Genomic DNA, 18,614 nt, shown 5'->3' with positions numbered 1-18,614 from the left:
AGGCCATTATGTAATTCAGGAAATCAAAGGGGTAGTATTATATCTTAAGAACGACAGAGGGGAAATCTGTAAAGCAAGTCCCGACCAGGTGAAAAAATACTATAATCCAAATGATTTTGAAATCCTTAAAAGTTTCTTGCAGGACTCAAGTCTAAACGAAATAGAAGGGCCAGAGACTGCAACAACTATTCCACCACCCAAGAAACGGAGAACTGAAGAGAGACCTAGCACTTCTACAACCCGGACGTCGGTATCAAAAAGAAAAAATGATTTTCAAACTCCGGCGTTTAAGAAAAACAAAAATACAGATGAACCGGGTAAAGAAACCGTGGTAAAGACGAAAACACCACCTACAAAGGATGGCAGGAGAAATTACTCATCAAGGACAACGCGCACACGGCCACAGAGTCAGGTGCCAGCAAGGCCGCCGTTCCGGAAACTGAAACGCCAGCAGGAGGCACAAAAATACGACGAACAGAAGAAATTCAAGAAGGACTCCAGACCGGAGGACGTCAAGACCAGCCGTCCCAGGCAGAAACGCAAAGGCCAACAACCAGACGATTACTCCGTCAAGAGGCCAGCATGTAGAGGACGCAAAAGAAAAAGCAACGGGGACGACACTCGGAGATCAATAAGGAGAAGATTGACATCCATGAAACCTCTAACTTGGGATCAATTTTGCCAAAAACGGATGACGGAATTTCAAGCATCGAAAACTCAAAGATAAGTTAAAACCTTCTATAAATTTTTCTTTCTGTTTTGTTCCGAAATGTTATGCATAAGTACGAAGTTCTATGTTTTGACGAAAGTCAATATGTCTCGGTTGAGACTTAGTTTTGTTTTACTTTATTTAGCTAAGGCAAAAGTATTATTTTCTTTAAGTGTAAAAGCTAAAAACAAGCATTTTCTGTTGGTCGAAAGACTAATTCTGTTATGTTAAAGCCAAAATTTGGCCGAAGATAAAAATAACTTCGTATTCTTGTATTAATAAGAATTTTAGTTTCAGTGCCGCCAGCTTGGCGAAGAATGAGTAAAGTAAAAATTTATTTTCTCTTATTCATTTTATGGTAAATTGTAAAAAGCATATGTATAAAATTTTGTAAATGTAGGTAAATACTTGAAGGTTATGTAAAAGTAGAATTTAGTCTAGAAGCATAAAATTGTAGATGCTAAAAGTGAATGCTTAAAAGCAATGAAGTCAAAATTTAAGTAGTAAATTGTAGATAAAGTCATGCTTTAGAGCGAAAGCCTGCATGTTTAAAGATGAATGAGGGGGAAGTTAGAATGAATTTTTAAGACTATTAAAGTAGCTCATTGAGTTGTAGAATGTCGAGTAAGGTGTGTCTATTTGGTTGTTGAATTCTAACAAATCATGGTGGTTAGGGGAAGTGTTGTAAGACTAAAACACGAATATTCCCGTTTGACACCACACACGGTGGAGAGCCAGGGTAAAGTTAAATTAATGCTTGAAAAATTGAATGAATGTGAAGTAAGCAATAACTAAGAAAAACGAATTGTTTAAAAACAAAAATTTATTGTGCCAGAAAGATACTGATACTTATTCCTTCCAGATGCTGGAAGGAAAGACCAAGATTGATTGATGAAGTCCAGGAAAAGTTGCTGTAAGAAGAAAGCTTTGTAACGAGCAACAGAATTTTAGTATAATTGTTACATAAGATTTTTTTTTTTTTTTTTTTTTTTTTTTTGTGTAAACGAGGTTCTCGCCAGTTAGTTCAGAATTAGATAAACTTACAACAGGTCGTTTGTAGGACCTGCTTCCAAGTTTTCCAAATTCTGGCAGCGGCAAATGTAGGGTTTATATTTATTTTAACTAACATTTATTTTAAGTTTAAACTATCTTTCCTGTCAAGCCTTACTTTCCCCTGGAACTGCCAATGCCAGAATATGTAAATTTGAGTAGAACGCGCAAGGATTCAAATTATCAGCGGAAGTATTCTGATTTAAATAGAAAGAAACAAGTTCGGTGTGAGAGATTCTCTTACTTAGCGAGCGCGGAGGTAGTTAGCGAGAATTGAAGAACCCCGCGTTTCGGCCTATGTGCTTGGCGGGAAGTAGTGGTCATCGTTCCAGTGAGCTTCAAGTCTGCTGAATTAGCAGCGGTATTGTAAAACGCGGTGAGTTAGTTATTTGAGAGAGCCTCGTAGTTAGAATCTTGTCTTTATTTTCTTTTCAGGTTATTATTTTTATTTGACTGCCAAGTTGGCACCGTCTGTAAGCGTCAAGAGAACGCAATTGTAATTTATTACGTTGAATAAAAAGGGACTTAAACCCTTCACAAGCTTCTATCTTTTATACAAGTTTTCACAGTCACCTCTTGGTTGCGGGCAAGTTGGAGGCGCGCAACGTTATACATTAAAAAAATACAAAAGCTGTCATGCTCCACGTGTACGTCTTTATTTCTTGTGCTACTGAACATGTTTGTTACTGAGAAAACTAAGTATGATATTAAAGAATGCCTTAGGGTGTCCTGTGATCCGCCGCCAGTTCAGCATACCATATCACCACAAGAAGTCGAAGGCTGCCTGAATATCCATAGATACGTTAAGAGCATGCAGATTGTTCTGTTTGTTGTGTGCAAATATAGAATTTAACTTAATGACAGCAGGATCAACGAAGAAACCAGCTGCAAGCATTTGGTATTGATAAAGTAATTCAGTCTTTGTTGTACTACTCTTTTAAATACTTTACCCAAAGCAGGGAGGAGACAGATGGGTCGATATGAGATGGCTTCTGAATAGTCATGGCCGTTTTTTAAGAACAGAGCCACTTCAGTTTTCTTAATTCTTTCTGGGAAATATCTGAATGATCATCAAGCTGAGAAATGTGAAATTAAGATTGCTGGGTGACACGTATGGGCGGCTCATATGATACTGTCATCGACCTTATCTCGTCCTGGTGTTTTATTTGAGTTGAAATCTCTTTGTATGTTAACTGTCTTTTTTATAGACTGTCCTAGGCTCTCTAGATTTATTTATTTTTATCTAACCAGTTATTTTATGTTAAGTAGCTTTACTGTCAATTTCCCTTTCCGTTTTCCTACCACAATACTAATTTTTAGTTCTCGTGCGTTCAGATGAGATAGTATTTAAAGGGTTTTAGATTGTTTAATCAGAGCGTGTTTCGCCTGCTGAAGGTTCACTGTACTAGTTGCAGTTCTACTAACCAGTCAGTCTTCGGTGTTGCGTTATTCCTGACACTAGTGATAGTCACGCTGGTATAGGCTTGAGCCAACTTGTGCGTTATTTAATTCTGTGTAGCCTTTGACTAAATTAGGACTTTGTTTTAATTGAAATTCTATATTTTTGCCATAAATGCTGGCCGACTTGTAAGCAAAGAAGTGTCTTCTGTTAAATTATTTTGAATTCTGAATAAAAGGGTTTTTTTACCCCTTATTAAGTTCTGTTTCATCTTAGACAGACTTAACGATATCATTTTAGACAGACTTAACGATATCATCTTAGACTTAACGATGTCATCTTAGACAGACTTAACGATAATTCGCTTGTATGTCTAGGCAAGGATTTGCCGCACGTTACGTTTAGTTACTGGCGCAATCCCTTCAATGTGATCGAAAGAGATAATCTTTCATCAGGGCCGAGCAACTTTAAGAGGAAGCCTTTTGGGCCGGAACAGAAGTAATCTAAATACACCCAGGAGCGAAAGTAAGCCTTTTTTCTAAATGTGCCAGTCACAAATTTGAAGCAGGAAATATGTAATTATTATTTTATGTATATAGATACAAAACTGAAATAGGAATGATATATTAACCTAACGCCCACTATATTGTTTACACTTCTTTTTGTAATTTTGACTGCCACATCACCCGTATTCGGTTGACAGTTCTTTGAGTACTTACGAGGTAAAAGTATGACTGTTGATTGTTGAAAGAAGGAAAAGAAAATGATTGTTGCGACAGATAAATTCATTCCGTTGGACTAAACTGAATTATGCATCCTTCGGTAATAACTTTTCTTTCTTCCTAAAGAACCAATTTTTGAAAAATATAATCAGTGGTATCCACATCGCATTTCTTATCATTGCATTTATCAGTATTCGAATCAGAATCTGAAGATAGAACTTTGTTTATAATTATCTTTCTGGAAAATCTAGACTGTTCCTCTTCGCCACTATTCGAATTTTTGTAAGCCTCGAAAAAAGGTTTCTTCTCCACTGTTATAAGATTTTCTTTAAAAATTGCTCTTTTCGTTTAGACATTGCAAAAAATTGGAGCAACAATTTTTACACCAAAAAAAAAAAAAAAAAAAAAAAAAAAAAAAAAAAAAAAAAAAAAAAAATCAACCATTTGTCACTCTAGAAAAATTATTTGGAAAAGAAGAAAATAATTTTCGAATCTCATACCTTTTCTTAGTTACTTTGTTCTGGAGGAAAGATTTTAAACTGAATGCATGCCCCAAAATATTTCGCTTTAGATGTTCTAAAGTCCTACAGTCGGGGAGCAATTAACGCACGGCAGGAGCGTTGATGGCCTAAAGGAGATTTTCTTACAAACACGCGTGGCAAATAACGTGTTAAGTATATTTAAAATAATAAAATTTGCATGGATAAATTAATTCAATATTTAACTGCAAATATTGATAAGCTGGCATTAACTAATATTCACTAGTATAAACTAACAAAAAAGAAAAGAAAATCTGAAAGGTTTCAGATTTTAAACTACGTCCAAAGGAGCGTTTTATTAAAATTTTGTGTGTTATCATTATTTATTAAATATCAGGTTCTTCGCACTTAAAACATAAAATTTAGTTCAAGAGCAATATCGCAAAAAAATTTTAAATTGATCATATCTTTAGAATTCCCGATACACAGTCGCACGCGCTGGAGATTTTTTTTTTCTTTGTGTGTACAAGGTTGTCATTGCTCACTTTGAAATCCTTGAGTTTGTTAATCAAAAATTTTTTAAAATTTCGTAAATGTGAAATCGATAATAAAATAAATTTCAAATGTGGGCTGCCCATATTTGCAGTAGAATTACGTCGTTCAAAATTGGATAGCTCTAGGTACCGTTGTTTTATCACACTGCGAGAAACATACATACATTTATGAAGATCCTTCATTATTTAATTCTGACATTCAGAGTGATTCAACGCAAAATCGCAAAACGAAAACAATAGTCCCTCAAGGACAAAGCCCCTTTGGACTAAAAATAATGGTAATGAATTTAAATGTTTATTATTATTATTATATTTAACATTTATTTATTTTATAAGTACAGTTAGTATAAATGAAATAAATCGAATTTAATTATTTTAATTATCATATTCATTGTACATAACGATAATAATATGTCTTAAAATAAATACACAAACATACGAAGGCATTATTTTACTTGCTTTATTATTTTTAAATACGTTAACTGGAAATGATAAACAATACTATCACTACAAATCAAGAGTATATTAGAAGACATCATGTGTCAATGCATGTAATGTTACTCAAATGATAATTCAGGAATATTTTCCAAATCATTATAGACATCATCTTCATAAACTTCTCTGTCTCGAACTATTTTTAACTGTTCGCGGCGAGTTTCATTTATCACTCGCTTTTGATTATTATTTTCGGGGTCTTCTCTTATTTCTTCCACTTTATTTATTTCGGTGACTTTGGTTAGCACTAACCATCCACGACTGTGAACCGCAGTATCTGATGCAGACCAACTCTTCACTACATCAAATATCGTATTCAAAGAACTTGTATTTTCTGTCTTCGCATTCGATTGACTGGAAACATTTTCTGCATTTGTGCCATTCACTACGGAATAATTACTTGGAACGTGACCAGTTGTAGATTTCGAGCCCGTTATGGCGGAGGTGTTCAGAAGTTGTTTCTGTCCTTCAGAAGTTGAAGAATTCACGTTGGATTTATTAGAATGAAAGGAATTCTCGAAAAATCCGAGCGGATATGTTTCTGACAGTGGCGTTTCAGTTGAAACTGTGCTGTTTTCTGGTTTTGGTTTCGAAAGCTGATTGCCAGGTCCACTGTCTGGTAGAGTAAAACAGGAAGTCATTTGGAAAAATATTACAGAACTAGCAATTAGGAGAAGGAAATGTAGATGTGTTGAATACATCTGAAAAAAAAATAGATATATAATAATTATATAGAACGAACTAAAAAATTTGCCAGTGCTTCCTTTTTAAGGGAAAAAAATAATCTGAAGTAATTCTGATATAAAGATTTCAGCTGTGTTAGCTACAAATGCAACTGCCATACAGGCATCTGATTGCACAATTTTAACGATTGATTTTATTATTAATATTTTTATATGTCCTGCTGAGTACGTACGGGTTCGTAATGACTTGAATGCACACAGAACCGATGATAGCTTGATAAAATTAGTAAGGACGTTAAACACAAAAAATGCAAAGCGCATTTGAAAAGCGAAGCTCAAACGGAGATATCTCGTTACTCCGAAGTCCACTCTGAACTGAAAAAAATTGAGAGATGATGCTGTGCCCGGTCTTTTCCCGGCTGGCAAGAAATCTCTAGTATCTTCCATTTCTCAAAATACTGGAAGGCATATACGGTTAAAGTTACATATAGGGACCGGATGCGGTCACAGTTACATATAGTGATCAATTGAAGTTACTCGATTACGATACCATTACAGGTATACAAAATGTCTGCGAATGGTCACCAAGTTTGAGAACTTTTGTTGATAAAAGTTAGTTGTCAATACCTTCGCCAACTTGGCAATATCTCGCCAATTTAGCAAAATAGCCGTTTACCTCGAAGTTAAATGGACTTATCCCTATAATCAAGCAGATCTTTGTCTCTTTCAAACATTTTGTATTACATTTCATTGCGTGCTTGAATGTTGTAAAACATACTAGGGCTATCAACGTAAGAGAAGGAATGCCTTTATGGAGGACTTTCTAAGGGCCTTCTATTTACATTACATGTGGCCGAAACAATGAAAAAAATTCATGTAGTCAGCCCATTCGCCTCAATTCTTAATCATAACAAGTAAACTAAAGTACAACATAATCCACACTGCTTTAAATATCATACCATTGCGTGCATACGGATCCGTAGTAGATTGAATGCACACAGAATCGATGATAGCTTGATGAAATTTGTTTTCGAGAACACTTTACAGTCCTTTACACTTCACACAGTCCAACACTTTACAGTCCTCAAAAACATTCGTACAGCTCTTCGCGGTAGCACGGAGCACAATTAGTAGTTACACATTAAACTACTAGGAACGTTAAACACAATGCAATGCAAAACGCATCTAAAGAGCGAAGCTCAGACGAGAAATTTCATTAATCCGTAGTCCATTCTGAACTGAGAAACTGAAAGCTGATGCTTTCTCCGGTCTTGTATAGTTTTCCCCCCAGTCGCCGAGAAATCTCTAGTACCTTGCACTTCTCGAAATTACTGGAAGGCATATGAAGGCCAGATACGGTTACAGTTACACATAGGGATCTATGTGTAACTGTAACCGTATCTGGCCCTCATATGCCTTCCAGTAATTATAGTTATTCAGTTACAACATCAGTTATACAAGGACCAGAACAAAATATTGCCAAATGAGCGCTAAGTTTTCCGACTTTTGGAGATTTCTGGTAAATTTGAGGAAAGAATTAGTCGCCAAAAGCATCACTATCTTGGTGAGAATTGCTTCTGTTCTTAATTTTCCGACAGAGCTTCGTCTCTTTCAAATATTTCATGTAACACTGTACAAAAAGTACTACGATTTCATATGTAATTTCAGTAAAATCATTTACAAAATTTGTAACAAAACATATAAATCAGCGCAGTAGTGAACAGGTGTGAGTAATAAATGATAAGAAGAACGAGTTCGTTTGATTATATAACTTATAATAACAAAGATAATAGTTAAACGTTTTTCTAAAGCATTTTTTTAATCTGATAATAGTTGCAACGTTATTTTTACTGGATGAAAATGCGCAAATATAATTAATTATTGGTGGACTTTAAAGAAATTAATCAATTAAGCACGTGAAAACACGAACCACTGGAGCTGAAAACTGTTTGCACTTGCTCTCTCAGAATTACCAGATGCCAAGTTCTATTTAAGACTAAATAACTTTCTTTTATTGTTTATTACTCGTATAAACTTACTTTATCATGTGCATTATTTAAACATATAAGCGTTTTACGATATGTTAACAATTTTTAAAGTCGCAAAAAGTAGCACAAGGAAATGACAGAGTAGCAAAAATTTCGCAAAATCGCACATACATAAATTTTAGTCGCAAAGTTTTGTCAAAAGTAGAAAATTGCGAAAAACCGAGCGATCTGCAACACTGGGTTGAAGTTGTAGGACGTTTAATTAACTGTTGCAAGATCCGTGACTCGAAGCCCGACGAGAACTGCATAGAAGCTCTATGTAGCTGCTTCTATAGTTCTTGCTAAAAAGTGTAAATAGCTTATTTTTCATGGCTCTTTCAAAAAGTACATAATGGATCAACAACTTTAGGTAACAGATATTTAATGACTTCGGTCTTTGAGTAAAAATATATTTTCTGTTACACGTGTTCAATTTAATCATAAACGAAAGAACACTCCATTTAGTTATGATTTAAAATTTGGTCACATATATGTAAAAATATGACTGTAGATATGTGTGATAGAAGATCGTGATTAATCAAGTCTTTCCTTACGATGTCTAAGATTTTCAAAATCTCTTCGTATTCGTATACGTGTCGACAAAACGTATGTTATGAATTTTGTATATATGTAAATAATTTAACAAAACTATATGTGACATTGCATTATTTTTATGTACTACATGTATTTTTATGTACTGAAATATGTAGGTATTTCATATTTCGCCCATATGTAATGTAAATAGAAGGCATTTCCTTTAGAAAGTCCTTCATAAAGGCATTCCTTCTCTTACGTTGATAGCCCTAGTACATTTTACCACATTCAAGCACACAGAAGCAAAAAATGAACACTTAAGGGTGCTACTTTGGTAGACGGTTACACGGATTTTGGAGATTTTTTTTTTTTTTTTTTTTTTTTTTGGGCGAGCGATAGTACTTGTGGTAAACCCATTGCTGGACAAGTTATTTATGGTAACCGATACTTTGTTCTCATTTTGTTTAAAAAATAATGCGTTTTATTATGCATAAATTCCGTGTTTTAAATATTATTTATAGCTTCTAAATATTAAAAATCAATTTAATTTTGCATTTTTATTTGAAATAAAAATTTTACTGTTTATGATATTTTGTATAATTTATGTTGTGGTTGATGTAATCAGTGACGTCACCTTGCTTTAAATGTAATTGGTTTAATATCTATAAATTTAATCTAATGTTTTAAACATTATTTATGGCTGTTAAATATTAAAATACAATTTAATTTTGCATTTTTTAAATGATTTCATTATGTATGATTATTTAAATAATTTTAATTCTAGGCGTGATGTAATCAGCTCCCTGATTGGTTACAGAATATTTGTGCATTAACGAGCTGTAATCAGCTCCCTGATTGGTTACTGAATATTTGCGCATTACCGCGCCATTTTAAAATTTTATTATTCATCTCTTCGAATTCCTTAGATTTCATAGGAAACGGATATGTCCCTTTCAATGTTGTTATTGGTAAGTACCAAGAATTATTGGTATCGAAATAAAAAAAATGTCCTTTGAGGCCTTATTTTGTCCAACCAGGCTTTCCTAAACAAAGATTTATTTATAAATTGCTACAAGGGTCAGAGGAAATTTATTTTAAATTTTTGGAGGAAACCTCGCTAATTGCTTCTTCAATGATGTGCGAGAAATGTGGATCACAGATGTGAAGATCATTAGAAGAGCCGATTCTGAGGACGGCCGTATATGGTATTGTGGTCACGGGTGGACGAAATAACCGCTGTAACGGTAAAAGAAAGTATTAAACATTCCTTCTTTTTTACCGGCAATAAACTAATTGCTGTCATTTTAGCTCTAGTGTACGAAGCGTTCTTATTTACTTATTTTAAAGTATTTGAATTTAAGTAATATTTTAATTCTTTTAAACGTCGGTATGATGGTTTTTAATTCGATATTCAATTTAGGTAATATTTTAATCCAATTAAACGTTTTCGCAATGTTTTATTCTATTTCTGTGCTATATGAAAGTAATAATTTAATCTCACTTTAGTATTTTATACTCGTAGTAAATGTATTTATTTACATTTGCCATTTTAAAAAACTACGTTTTCAACAAAAAATTAATCCATTATTTTTAACGATATTTATTTTTTTTTAAGTTTCGGATACTTTACTATGCGTAAAATAACGTAAAAACAGCGTTTTTGAAGATGGCTGACGATTGTAAAAACCGCGCCAACAATTGCGCCAAAGTAAATCGCCAAAAATCCGTGCAACCGTCTACCAAAGTAGCACCCACTTAAGATTTTTATCTGGGGCATTTTTACAAATTAATTTCCCAGCTGTTATAACTCAGTCGCTGATATTGTACAAAGTAGCTGACATATTTATTGAAATTGCTAAAAATTTCCCTAAAAATTTGTAGAAAGGGAAACGACAATAACATTAACGGGTACTTTTCCGTTTCGCCGGCGAAAACCTCACCATTTCCGTTTCGCTAGCGCAAATCTCGCCAAGCAGACTTTATTGGCGACAGCACGCAGTATACACATAAAAAATATTAACAAATCTTAGTTGTAAGAATTTTTTTTTTTTATTTTGGAGGTATAAATATTTTAATATCGCTTAAAATTTTTTCAAATGGGTCTTTTCTGTTCTTTCGCCACATAAATTCGGCGAGGTAACTTTCAGATGATGACGTGCAGTTCCTCTGTTTCTTATTATTTGGCGCTACCCCATAGTCTTTCTTTTTTTTTGAGTGTGCGTTTCAGTTTCCGGATCTTCAAAATCGTATTTATGGCTAACTTTGAAATGTCCGAAACTTTCCTCTTTCAGTTTTTCAATGCAATATGATTTCCATGAATCGGAATACATCGTAGTTCCTTTTTCGATATTTTTCTTTATTGCCTCTAATATAATAGTCATGGATCGGTCTGGCACCTTCACAAGGAAACATTCCTTGTTTCAAGACAAACACCACCAAAGATCCACTATTAAGGTAAAAGCCGTCCGTTTTTGCGCTTCCGTGAACATACTCTCAGCCACTTCAAAGATCATACCAGGTCCTCCTATTTTGCGTTGTTGATTTTTAAGTAAAGAATCCACACAAACCTCTCGTATGTAGTTATTCCAATCCACAACTGTTCCGTGACTGATTTCCAACTGCTTTTCACACTATTTAACTTAATTCTTCACTACAACAATAAATAAATCTTACACACTTCAAGAAACTCAGTCTCAATGACTCAAACAATGTGCCATTCATTCTTTTATTGCGGCAAGTTGAAAGGTTGCAGCGCCATTGAATTTCGTCTTCGAAATATAATTTTATTTCATGATTATTATCGCAAATAGCAATGTTAGGCAAAATGCCTTTCGCTTGAAAGAATCTGACAGATTCTTCATCTGTCCTGAGCAAATCCCAAATTTTCGTTGGTTTGTCATCCATTTTTGACATATTTGTAAAAAGATGTTAACTTAAGAATTTACTATGCTTGCATGGTACAACATCTTGATTCGTCGGTTCATATCACGTGATCCCAAATGATCTCGTCTCACGTAAACTACGCTACAAAAATCTGATTCTCTCAGTAATTATCTACATTAATTTCAAGGTAAATCTTAGTATGGAATACAAGTTTAAATGCAAGAATTATTTCAATATTATAATTAAAAAGTTTTACGTAACTGCACGCCAATATTGAAAGAAACGATCAATCTGATAAGAAATAGCAGCGACTTGTTTTGAAAATGTGGCGTGAAAGGTTATCAGCGAGGATATTAGCCTTGGCATCGGTTGTACCATTTCGGCGACTTTATCGCTCTCGCCGGCCAAACGGAAAAGTACCCATTAATATATTTCTGGATATCGAGAAATATTTTAATAACATTATTTTCCAGATATCGCACTGTTAATATACTGCGACATATACTAACACCTAATTTTCGTCAAATTCTGAAAGTTGAAATTAGCCTAAACATGTTTCCTGTTTACATATTTTGTTAAATTTATGTATGGTAACTAATTATTTTTAGATTATACACAGGACATCTAAAACATAGCATCCATTGTTAGCAAAATAAAATAAAAATACTCAAAAATAAACTAAAATACATCCCCCTACTTTTTGCCTAAACTGGGGCGATATGTTTTCTTTGGCGCTTTGTTCTCCGGAAAACCGACAAATTCTGTTTCAAGTATACCTGTTCTCAACCTGGCATACACTTAAACACAAAAATGTACGTACGGGGAGGAAAAAAAAAATCTGAAAGTTTTTTTATTTTATATTACACCCAGAGGGGCGTTTTTTAACATTTTGTGTGTTGTCTTCGCACTTAAACCATAAGATCCAGTTCAACAGCAATACTAGCGTCTACATCCCAAAACGGCAGCCTATGAGAGAGGCGATTCTATTATTTTCATCGGGGTGCCTAGAATGGTTTTCTGAGGAACGCCAAAGGCAGTGTTTGCTTACATTAGGAAGTTCGGAAAATTGCAAAGGTGGATTGCCTTAGTTTCTGCGGTTACTTTCAGGGAAATATTACGCAGTTTTTTTGGTTTGCTGATAGAGGGATAGATAATTTACCTTTATAAATCCGCGTTTATCTATTTAAACTTCAGAAGATTTAAGATGAAGTGAATATATTCAACACAACAGAACACAATCTTAAGACTTGTAAATCTTTTAAAAGACAACAGCAAATTTTTAAACATTACTGTAAAAAATATCGTCTCTTTTAATTATAATAAATAATGAGATAATGCTTGGATGAATTGTTAATTATATGATAACTATGCATTTATAAAAAGTTTTTAATAATGAACTATAAATAATATTTTTAACTATCGATGTATTGTTTTTTTAAAAGATTTACAAGTCTTAAGCTTGCGTTTTGTTGTGTTAAATCTTCTGAAGTTTAAATAGATAAACGCGGATTTATAAAGGTAAATTATCTATTTGCCCTCTATCAGCAAACCGAAAAAACCGCCTAATATTTCCCTGTAAGTAACCGTAGAAACTAAGGCAATCCGCCTTAGCTATTTTTTGAACTTCCAAATGTAAGCAAACATATAGTCCACTGCCTTTGCATTCCTCAGAAAACCATTCTAACTCCCCTACTCCCCGATGAAAGTAATAGAATCGCCTCTCTCATAGGCTGCCGTTTTGGGATGTAGACGCTAGTCAACAGCAATATCGCAAAATAGTTTTAAAATGAGCATATCTTTAGAATTTTTTATATAGAGACTCACGCGCTGGAGATAAAAATGTTTTTTCTGCACAACGTTGCCATGGCTCGCTTTGAAATTTTTGAGTTTGTTAATCAAAAATTCGTTAGAGTTTTACAAAATAGGAAATCGATAATAAAATAAATTCCAAATTTCAAATTTGGTCTTCCACATGCCCATATTCGTAGGAGGATTACGTCATTTAAATTTCGATAGCTCTATGTACCGTTGTTTTATCACAATGCGAGAAATATACATATATTTATGCAGATTTTTCATTATTTAATTTCTTTAAATATAATGCAAGACTCTAACATTTTGTGGCAACAGTTCGAAAAATGAACCGACATTTATAGGAGTTTGACGCAAATACCAAAACGAAAGTAATAGTCCTTCGGGACTCAAATCCCTTTGGACTAAAAATAAGTAAGCACATCTAACACAAAATTACAAACAAACAAACAAACAAACTTAAAAAAAAAAAAAAAAAAAAAAAAAAAAAAAAAAAAAACATAATCACAAATTTACAACATAGAACACCACAGATATCTAAAAATCCATATAAATACAGAATTCAATTTTAACAGAAGATTCCTACAAGGGCCCTATTTTCATTAATAAACTTCATTAGAGCAATGGTATATGATTCAAAATCTTTAAAATTAATGGCACTTACATTCAAATCAGTAATGTTAAAAATCTGTCTAATAAGAGCTGTTAGACTAAAATCAACCACAAAATGCCACCATCAATCTGACAACTATTACATCGTTTATTTTCCTGCAGATTAAATCGGTTGAAATAGAATGGAAACCTACCATGTCCAGTTAAAAACCTGATTAACGTCAATATTGTTCATACATTTCATTTTATTCGTGATTTTAATTAATTCCATAAATCCTTTGTTTTTAGGTGAAGAGAACCACTGTATTTTCCATTTGTTAACGTAAAACTCTTTCAATCTTCGAATAGCAATTTTCTTCGAACCTGTTACTTCAATATCCATTGCATTGACATTTGAGACCGCCTGCTTGGCCAGACTGTCGGCGCTCTCATTACCGATAAAGCCTATATCGGCTTTAACTCAATGTAGCTTAATATTTAAATATGAACTCAAAGTTTCTAAATGACTCTTAATTTCGACAATTAATGGATTGACATTGTTTGGGCGGGAGAGTGCATGGAGAAGTGGCAGGCAGTCAGTGTAAATATTTACAGACGTGGGTATAAACAAGGTACTCGTATTTTTAATCCATAATAAGGCTTGTTTGAACGCTTCACTTTTTGCTTGGAAAACTGAATTATATGTATTCAACTTAAACATTCTACAAACCACCTCAATTCCATAGTAAAAAACAACAAAGGCAGCTCCTACGCTCCCTCCGACCCCAGAACCATCTGTATAAATGTCAAATACATCAAAAGTTGGATTATTTTTATCAAAAACAAAAACAAACCTATTGGAAGAATGTATTAAATGAATATTAAATTTTTCAAAAAACATTCTTTGTAACCAAATAATCTTCATACATTTTCAATTCCATTCGTCCAGTTGTAAATAAAAATTTCTCATTATAAAATTCGCATAAAATTGAGAGAGGCGGCAGCCCACCCAACACAAAGACGGTCTCGATAGGCAAACATTGGGTTAAAGCTAAACCCCAAGCTCTCTGAATACTGTCTAACTTCATACGTAACCTAACCAGTTCCCCTGCCCTGGATTCCCAGGCTCCAATTTCATACATGATGATTGGGTATCATATTTAAGTATTGGGTATCTAGGTATCGTTGTTTTTTCACAATGCGAGAAACATATTAATCCAGATTCTCCATTAGTTAACTTCTTTAAATAAAATACAGGGTTGTAATATTTGGAGGCAATAACTTGAAAAGTGGATCGCCGTTTTATAGTAAACGTACGCAAAAAGCCAAAACGAAGTTAATAGCCCTTCTGGGTAAATTGACCCTTTGGACTAATAAAATGAACAGTAAAAAAAGAGTAAAACAAATTATCTGAACAAAATACTTTGAATTATATATGAGTTGTTATTCCACATTCTGTAGCGTTTAGTCATTCAAGATGCTGAAAGACATGTTTTAGCACATCCTCGTCAAACGCTTCTGTCATCTGTCCATTGCGAAAAGCAATTCTGTTTTCTCGAACGTTGTGTAGTCATCAAAAATTTTTGAAGCACATGTTGACTGATTATGGCATCATGCGACCGACCATTATTGTGGAGGATCACCAGTCTTTTAGCCGTCAGCACTTTTCTGGCAAAGACGAATTCCAGAAACCTGTAACTGCATGTCTCAGTAGACTATTGGCAAAAGTACATGACCATGATATTTATATCTAGCTGAAGTACCCGGCGTTACCCGGGCTTTACTCAGAGTAACGAGGCTTCATTTAGGGGAGTGGAGGTAGATTTTTCAAAATCTCAGATAAAGAGCGATTTTTCTTTTATTTTGGTTCAAGGTAAATTGTGCAAAATTTCACCAATCTCGAATAAAACTGTAGAGCAGTGTTAAACTAGCCCGATTTCCATGTGGTGATTTTAGTAAGAAATGATACTAACTTTGTTATCAGTTATGTCTTTTTTCGGAAATGAGCTTTTGAAAAATCAACATACATTTAGGCCGATTTCTTCAACGTGTAGAGACATTAGGTATTTTTTGGAAGCAGGAGTCGTGAAAAATGAGCAACGTCTTCACCGGTAATCGAACCACAGACCTCTGGAATACGCGTCCAGCGTGCAGACCACCACACCACGAAGGCATGCTAGGAAGGCGGGAGAAATACCTTGTATACACACCCTTTTAAACGGCGACTGGTGTTTGTTTTAGAGGACCCAATTGCCAAATCCTGTGTGTGAAGAATCATCATCCTTTTAGTTCGGGCGCCACTGTAGAGACATTAAGTTCTTTTGGAAGCAAGAAAGATTGAAAAATTAGCAACTCCTTCGCCGGGAATCGAATCATGGGCCTCTGGAATACGCACCCAGTATGCAGATTACCACACCAGGAAGTTACGCTAAGAAGACTGGAGGAATACCTTATATACTCCTCCTTTTAAATGGCGACTGGGCTTTTCTTTAGGGGACCCAATCGCCAAATTCTGGGTGTGGAGAATCATCATCCACCACCCTTTTAGTTCGGGCACCACTGTAGAAACATTAAGTATTTATTGAAAGCAGGAAAGATGAAAAATGAGTATCGCCTTCGTCGCAAATCGAACCACGGACCTCTAGAATACGCGGCCAGCGTGCAGACCACCGCACCATGAAGACATGCTAGGAAGGCGGGAGAAATGCCTCCTAAACGTTTCCCAAATATTCGCAAAAGACTGATAAAAAGGGCACTTAAATGTTGCTTTAGGGCTTCTACACTGTTCTGTAAATTCTACACTGTTCCAAAGAGTAAACGAATAGTGCACCATCGAACGATTTTAGTAAGAATTGATAGCGGGTATGCAACAACAGCGACATGAATGTAAGATGAGTGATGTGATTTCAAAATTCAAATTCTGTAGAAATATTAATATTTATTTTTGTGAAAAACAAATATAAAATTCTTGCTTAATGCGGTATATTACTTTCATTGATAGGAGGAACGTAACGACATCGAAGTGAACATACGATGGTGACGTGAGCGTAGCATTCTAGTATAAATGTCCTGATTGTCGGCCTCGTGGAATGATATTTCGAAATCTTATGCAGGTATGGTTTTGCAAAACTTTTTTTGTCTTTTTATTATTAACGTTTTGTGTATTTACTTTACTCATTATAACACATTCTTGACTCTAACACCACATAAAATTCGATTCAACAGCAAAATCACAAAATATTTAAAACCAGCATATCTTTTATAATTTCCGATAGTTGTTTTTTCACAATGCAAGACACATGCATACATTCATGCAGATTAACTTCCTTATTTAATTTTTAAATATGACACAGAGCTATAATATGGTGTCAAAAACTTGAAAAGTGATGCGTTGTGTATAGTGATTCAACGTAAAATGCCGTTTCGAAACTAATATCCCTTTCTGCGCTAATAATCGTACCCTTATTCGAAGTCATTTTTATACGCACGAAATACTGAAACAGAACTGAAATTAAAAATCCGATTTTTAATTGTATATTTGCATTAGAGAATTACAATATAAAATTAAATATTCCTTTATGAAAATATCTCTCCTACATCAGAAGTCTCTCAGGTATTTTGATATAATACCAAAACATCAAAGAACCGATTGACTAATAAATATCTTAAATTAACATTTTCAGGAATCTTTAATCCTTCCTCCAAAACACAATGACTATAATGACACACAGCGCTTCTACAAATCCAGACTAATTTCTTTTAACGAAGTCCAGCAAACTTTCTTGGCGCTAATCAGCAACACTCGTTACTCTGGCATATCAAACTACTTTTCTTAGAAACATCGTCTGCTTTTCGGACATAATTTTCTATGCAATTAACGCAACTTTCAAAAATCTATTCCAAAAGATGAGTTCTACGGAGGAATCAAGCCAGCTGCATGAACCTGCGAAGCACTGCATAAATATTATATTTTGAAGTAAGAATGTTATATTTTCATCTTTCGAGGCATTTTAGGAGGCATTTTTACGGTCTTACGATTTTTCAAAAGCAAAGTATACACTTAAGCATCTCTAATTATATCGATATTCATATTTATATATTACTCGCCACGGTTTGATTTTTACTGTAATAGTTCTGTTTTAAGTTATCTGATTTTTTTGAATAATGTAAACTATAATAAGAAAGAACCATTGCAATAATATTTTCAAAAATTCTACTAAAAATATAGTTCGTAGAATTTTGAAGCATACTTACTTTCGCACTTTTCTCGCAGCTGTTTGTGCAATGTCAGATATCACTCTAATAAGGAAAGTCGCTTAGTTAAAAGGCTTTAAATACATGAATAAGCACATTCTTTTTTTATGATACTACCTTGACATCAAACTTGAGTGAGAGCGTTTCGATTGGCTGGATAATTTGTCATGTCATCCACCTACCTAAAAAAAAGGATGCAGCGAATTTCGCATATGTAGATTACCACTGCAATTCTGAAAATACAAAATAGGATAAATATTAGTAAATATCCGTAGTATGGTGCACACGTACACTGCCATTTTGTTATCCTAACCATTTTGACAACTTTAATTTCTCAAAAGGTACTTACCATGAGCATGGATATGATGAAAGGTGGGACGTTTAGAAAGATGATCTAATGATAAACTGTCAATGATGAATAT

General features: G+C 34.2%; 1 protein-coding gene across 1 annotated transcript; it reads right to left on the bottom strand.

Annotated features, from left to right (window-relative positions):
• Positions 1 to 5,355: 5,355 nt before the first annotated feature.
• On the bottom strand, positions 5,356 to 18,348 carry LOC118179287 (uncharacterized). Its single transcript, XM_035348470.2, has 2 exons — positions 18,193 to 18,348; positions 5,356 to 6,109 (listed from the first exon to the last, which is right to left on the bottom strand). The coding sequence occupies exon 2, from the start codon at positions 6,107 to 6,109 to the stop codon at positions 5,471 to 5,473; it is 639 nt and encodes a 212-aa protein (XP_035204361.1). The 5' UTR covers positions 18,193 to 18,348; the 3' UTR covers positions 5,356 to 5,470.
• Between the last annotated feature and the right edge of the window lie 266 nt (positions 18,349 to 18,614).

Source organism: Stegodyphus dumicola, chromosome 10 (assembly GCF_044657685.1).
Source record: "Stegodyphus dumicola isolate Sdum_Otavi_A_Nest chromosome 10, ASM4465768v1".
NCBI lineage: Eukaryota > Metazoa > Arthropoda > Arachnida > Araneae > Eresidae > Stegodyphus > Stegodyphus dumicola.
The sequence above is the reverse complement of the archived record's forward strand: the minus strand, read 5'-3'. Positions and strand labels throughout refer to the sequence as shown.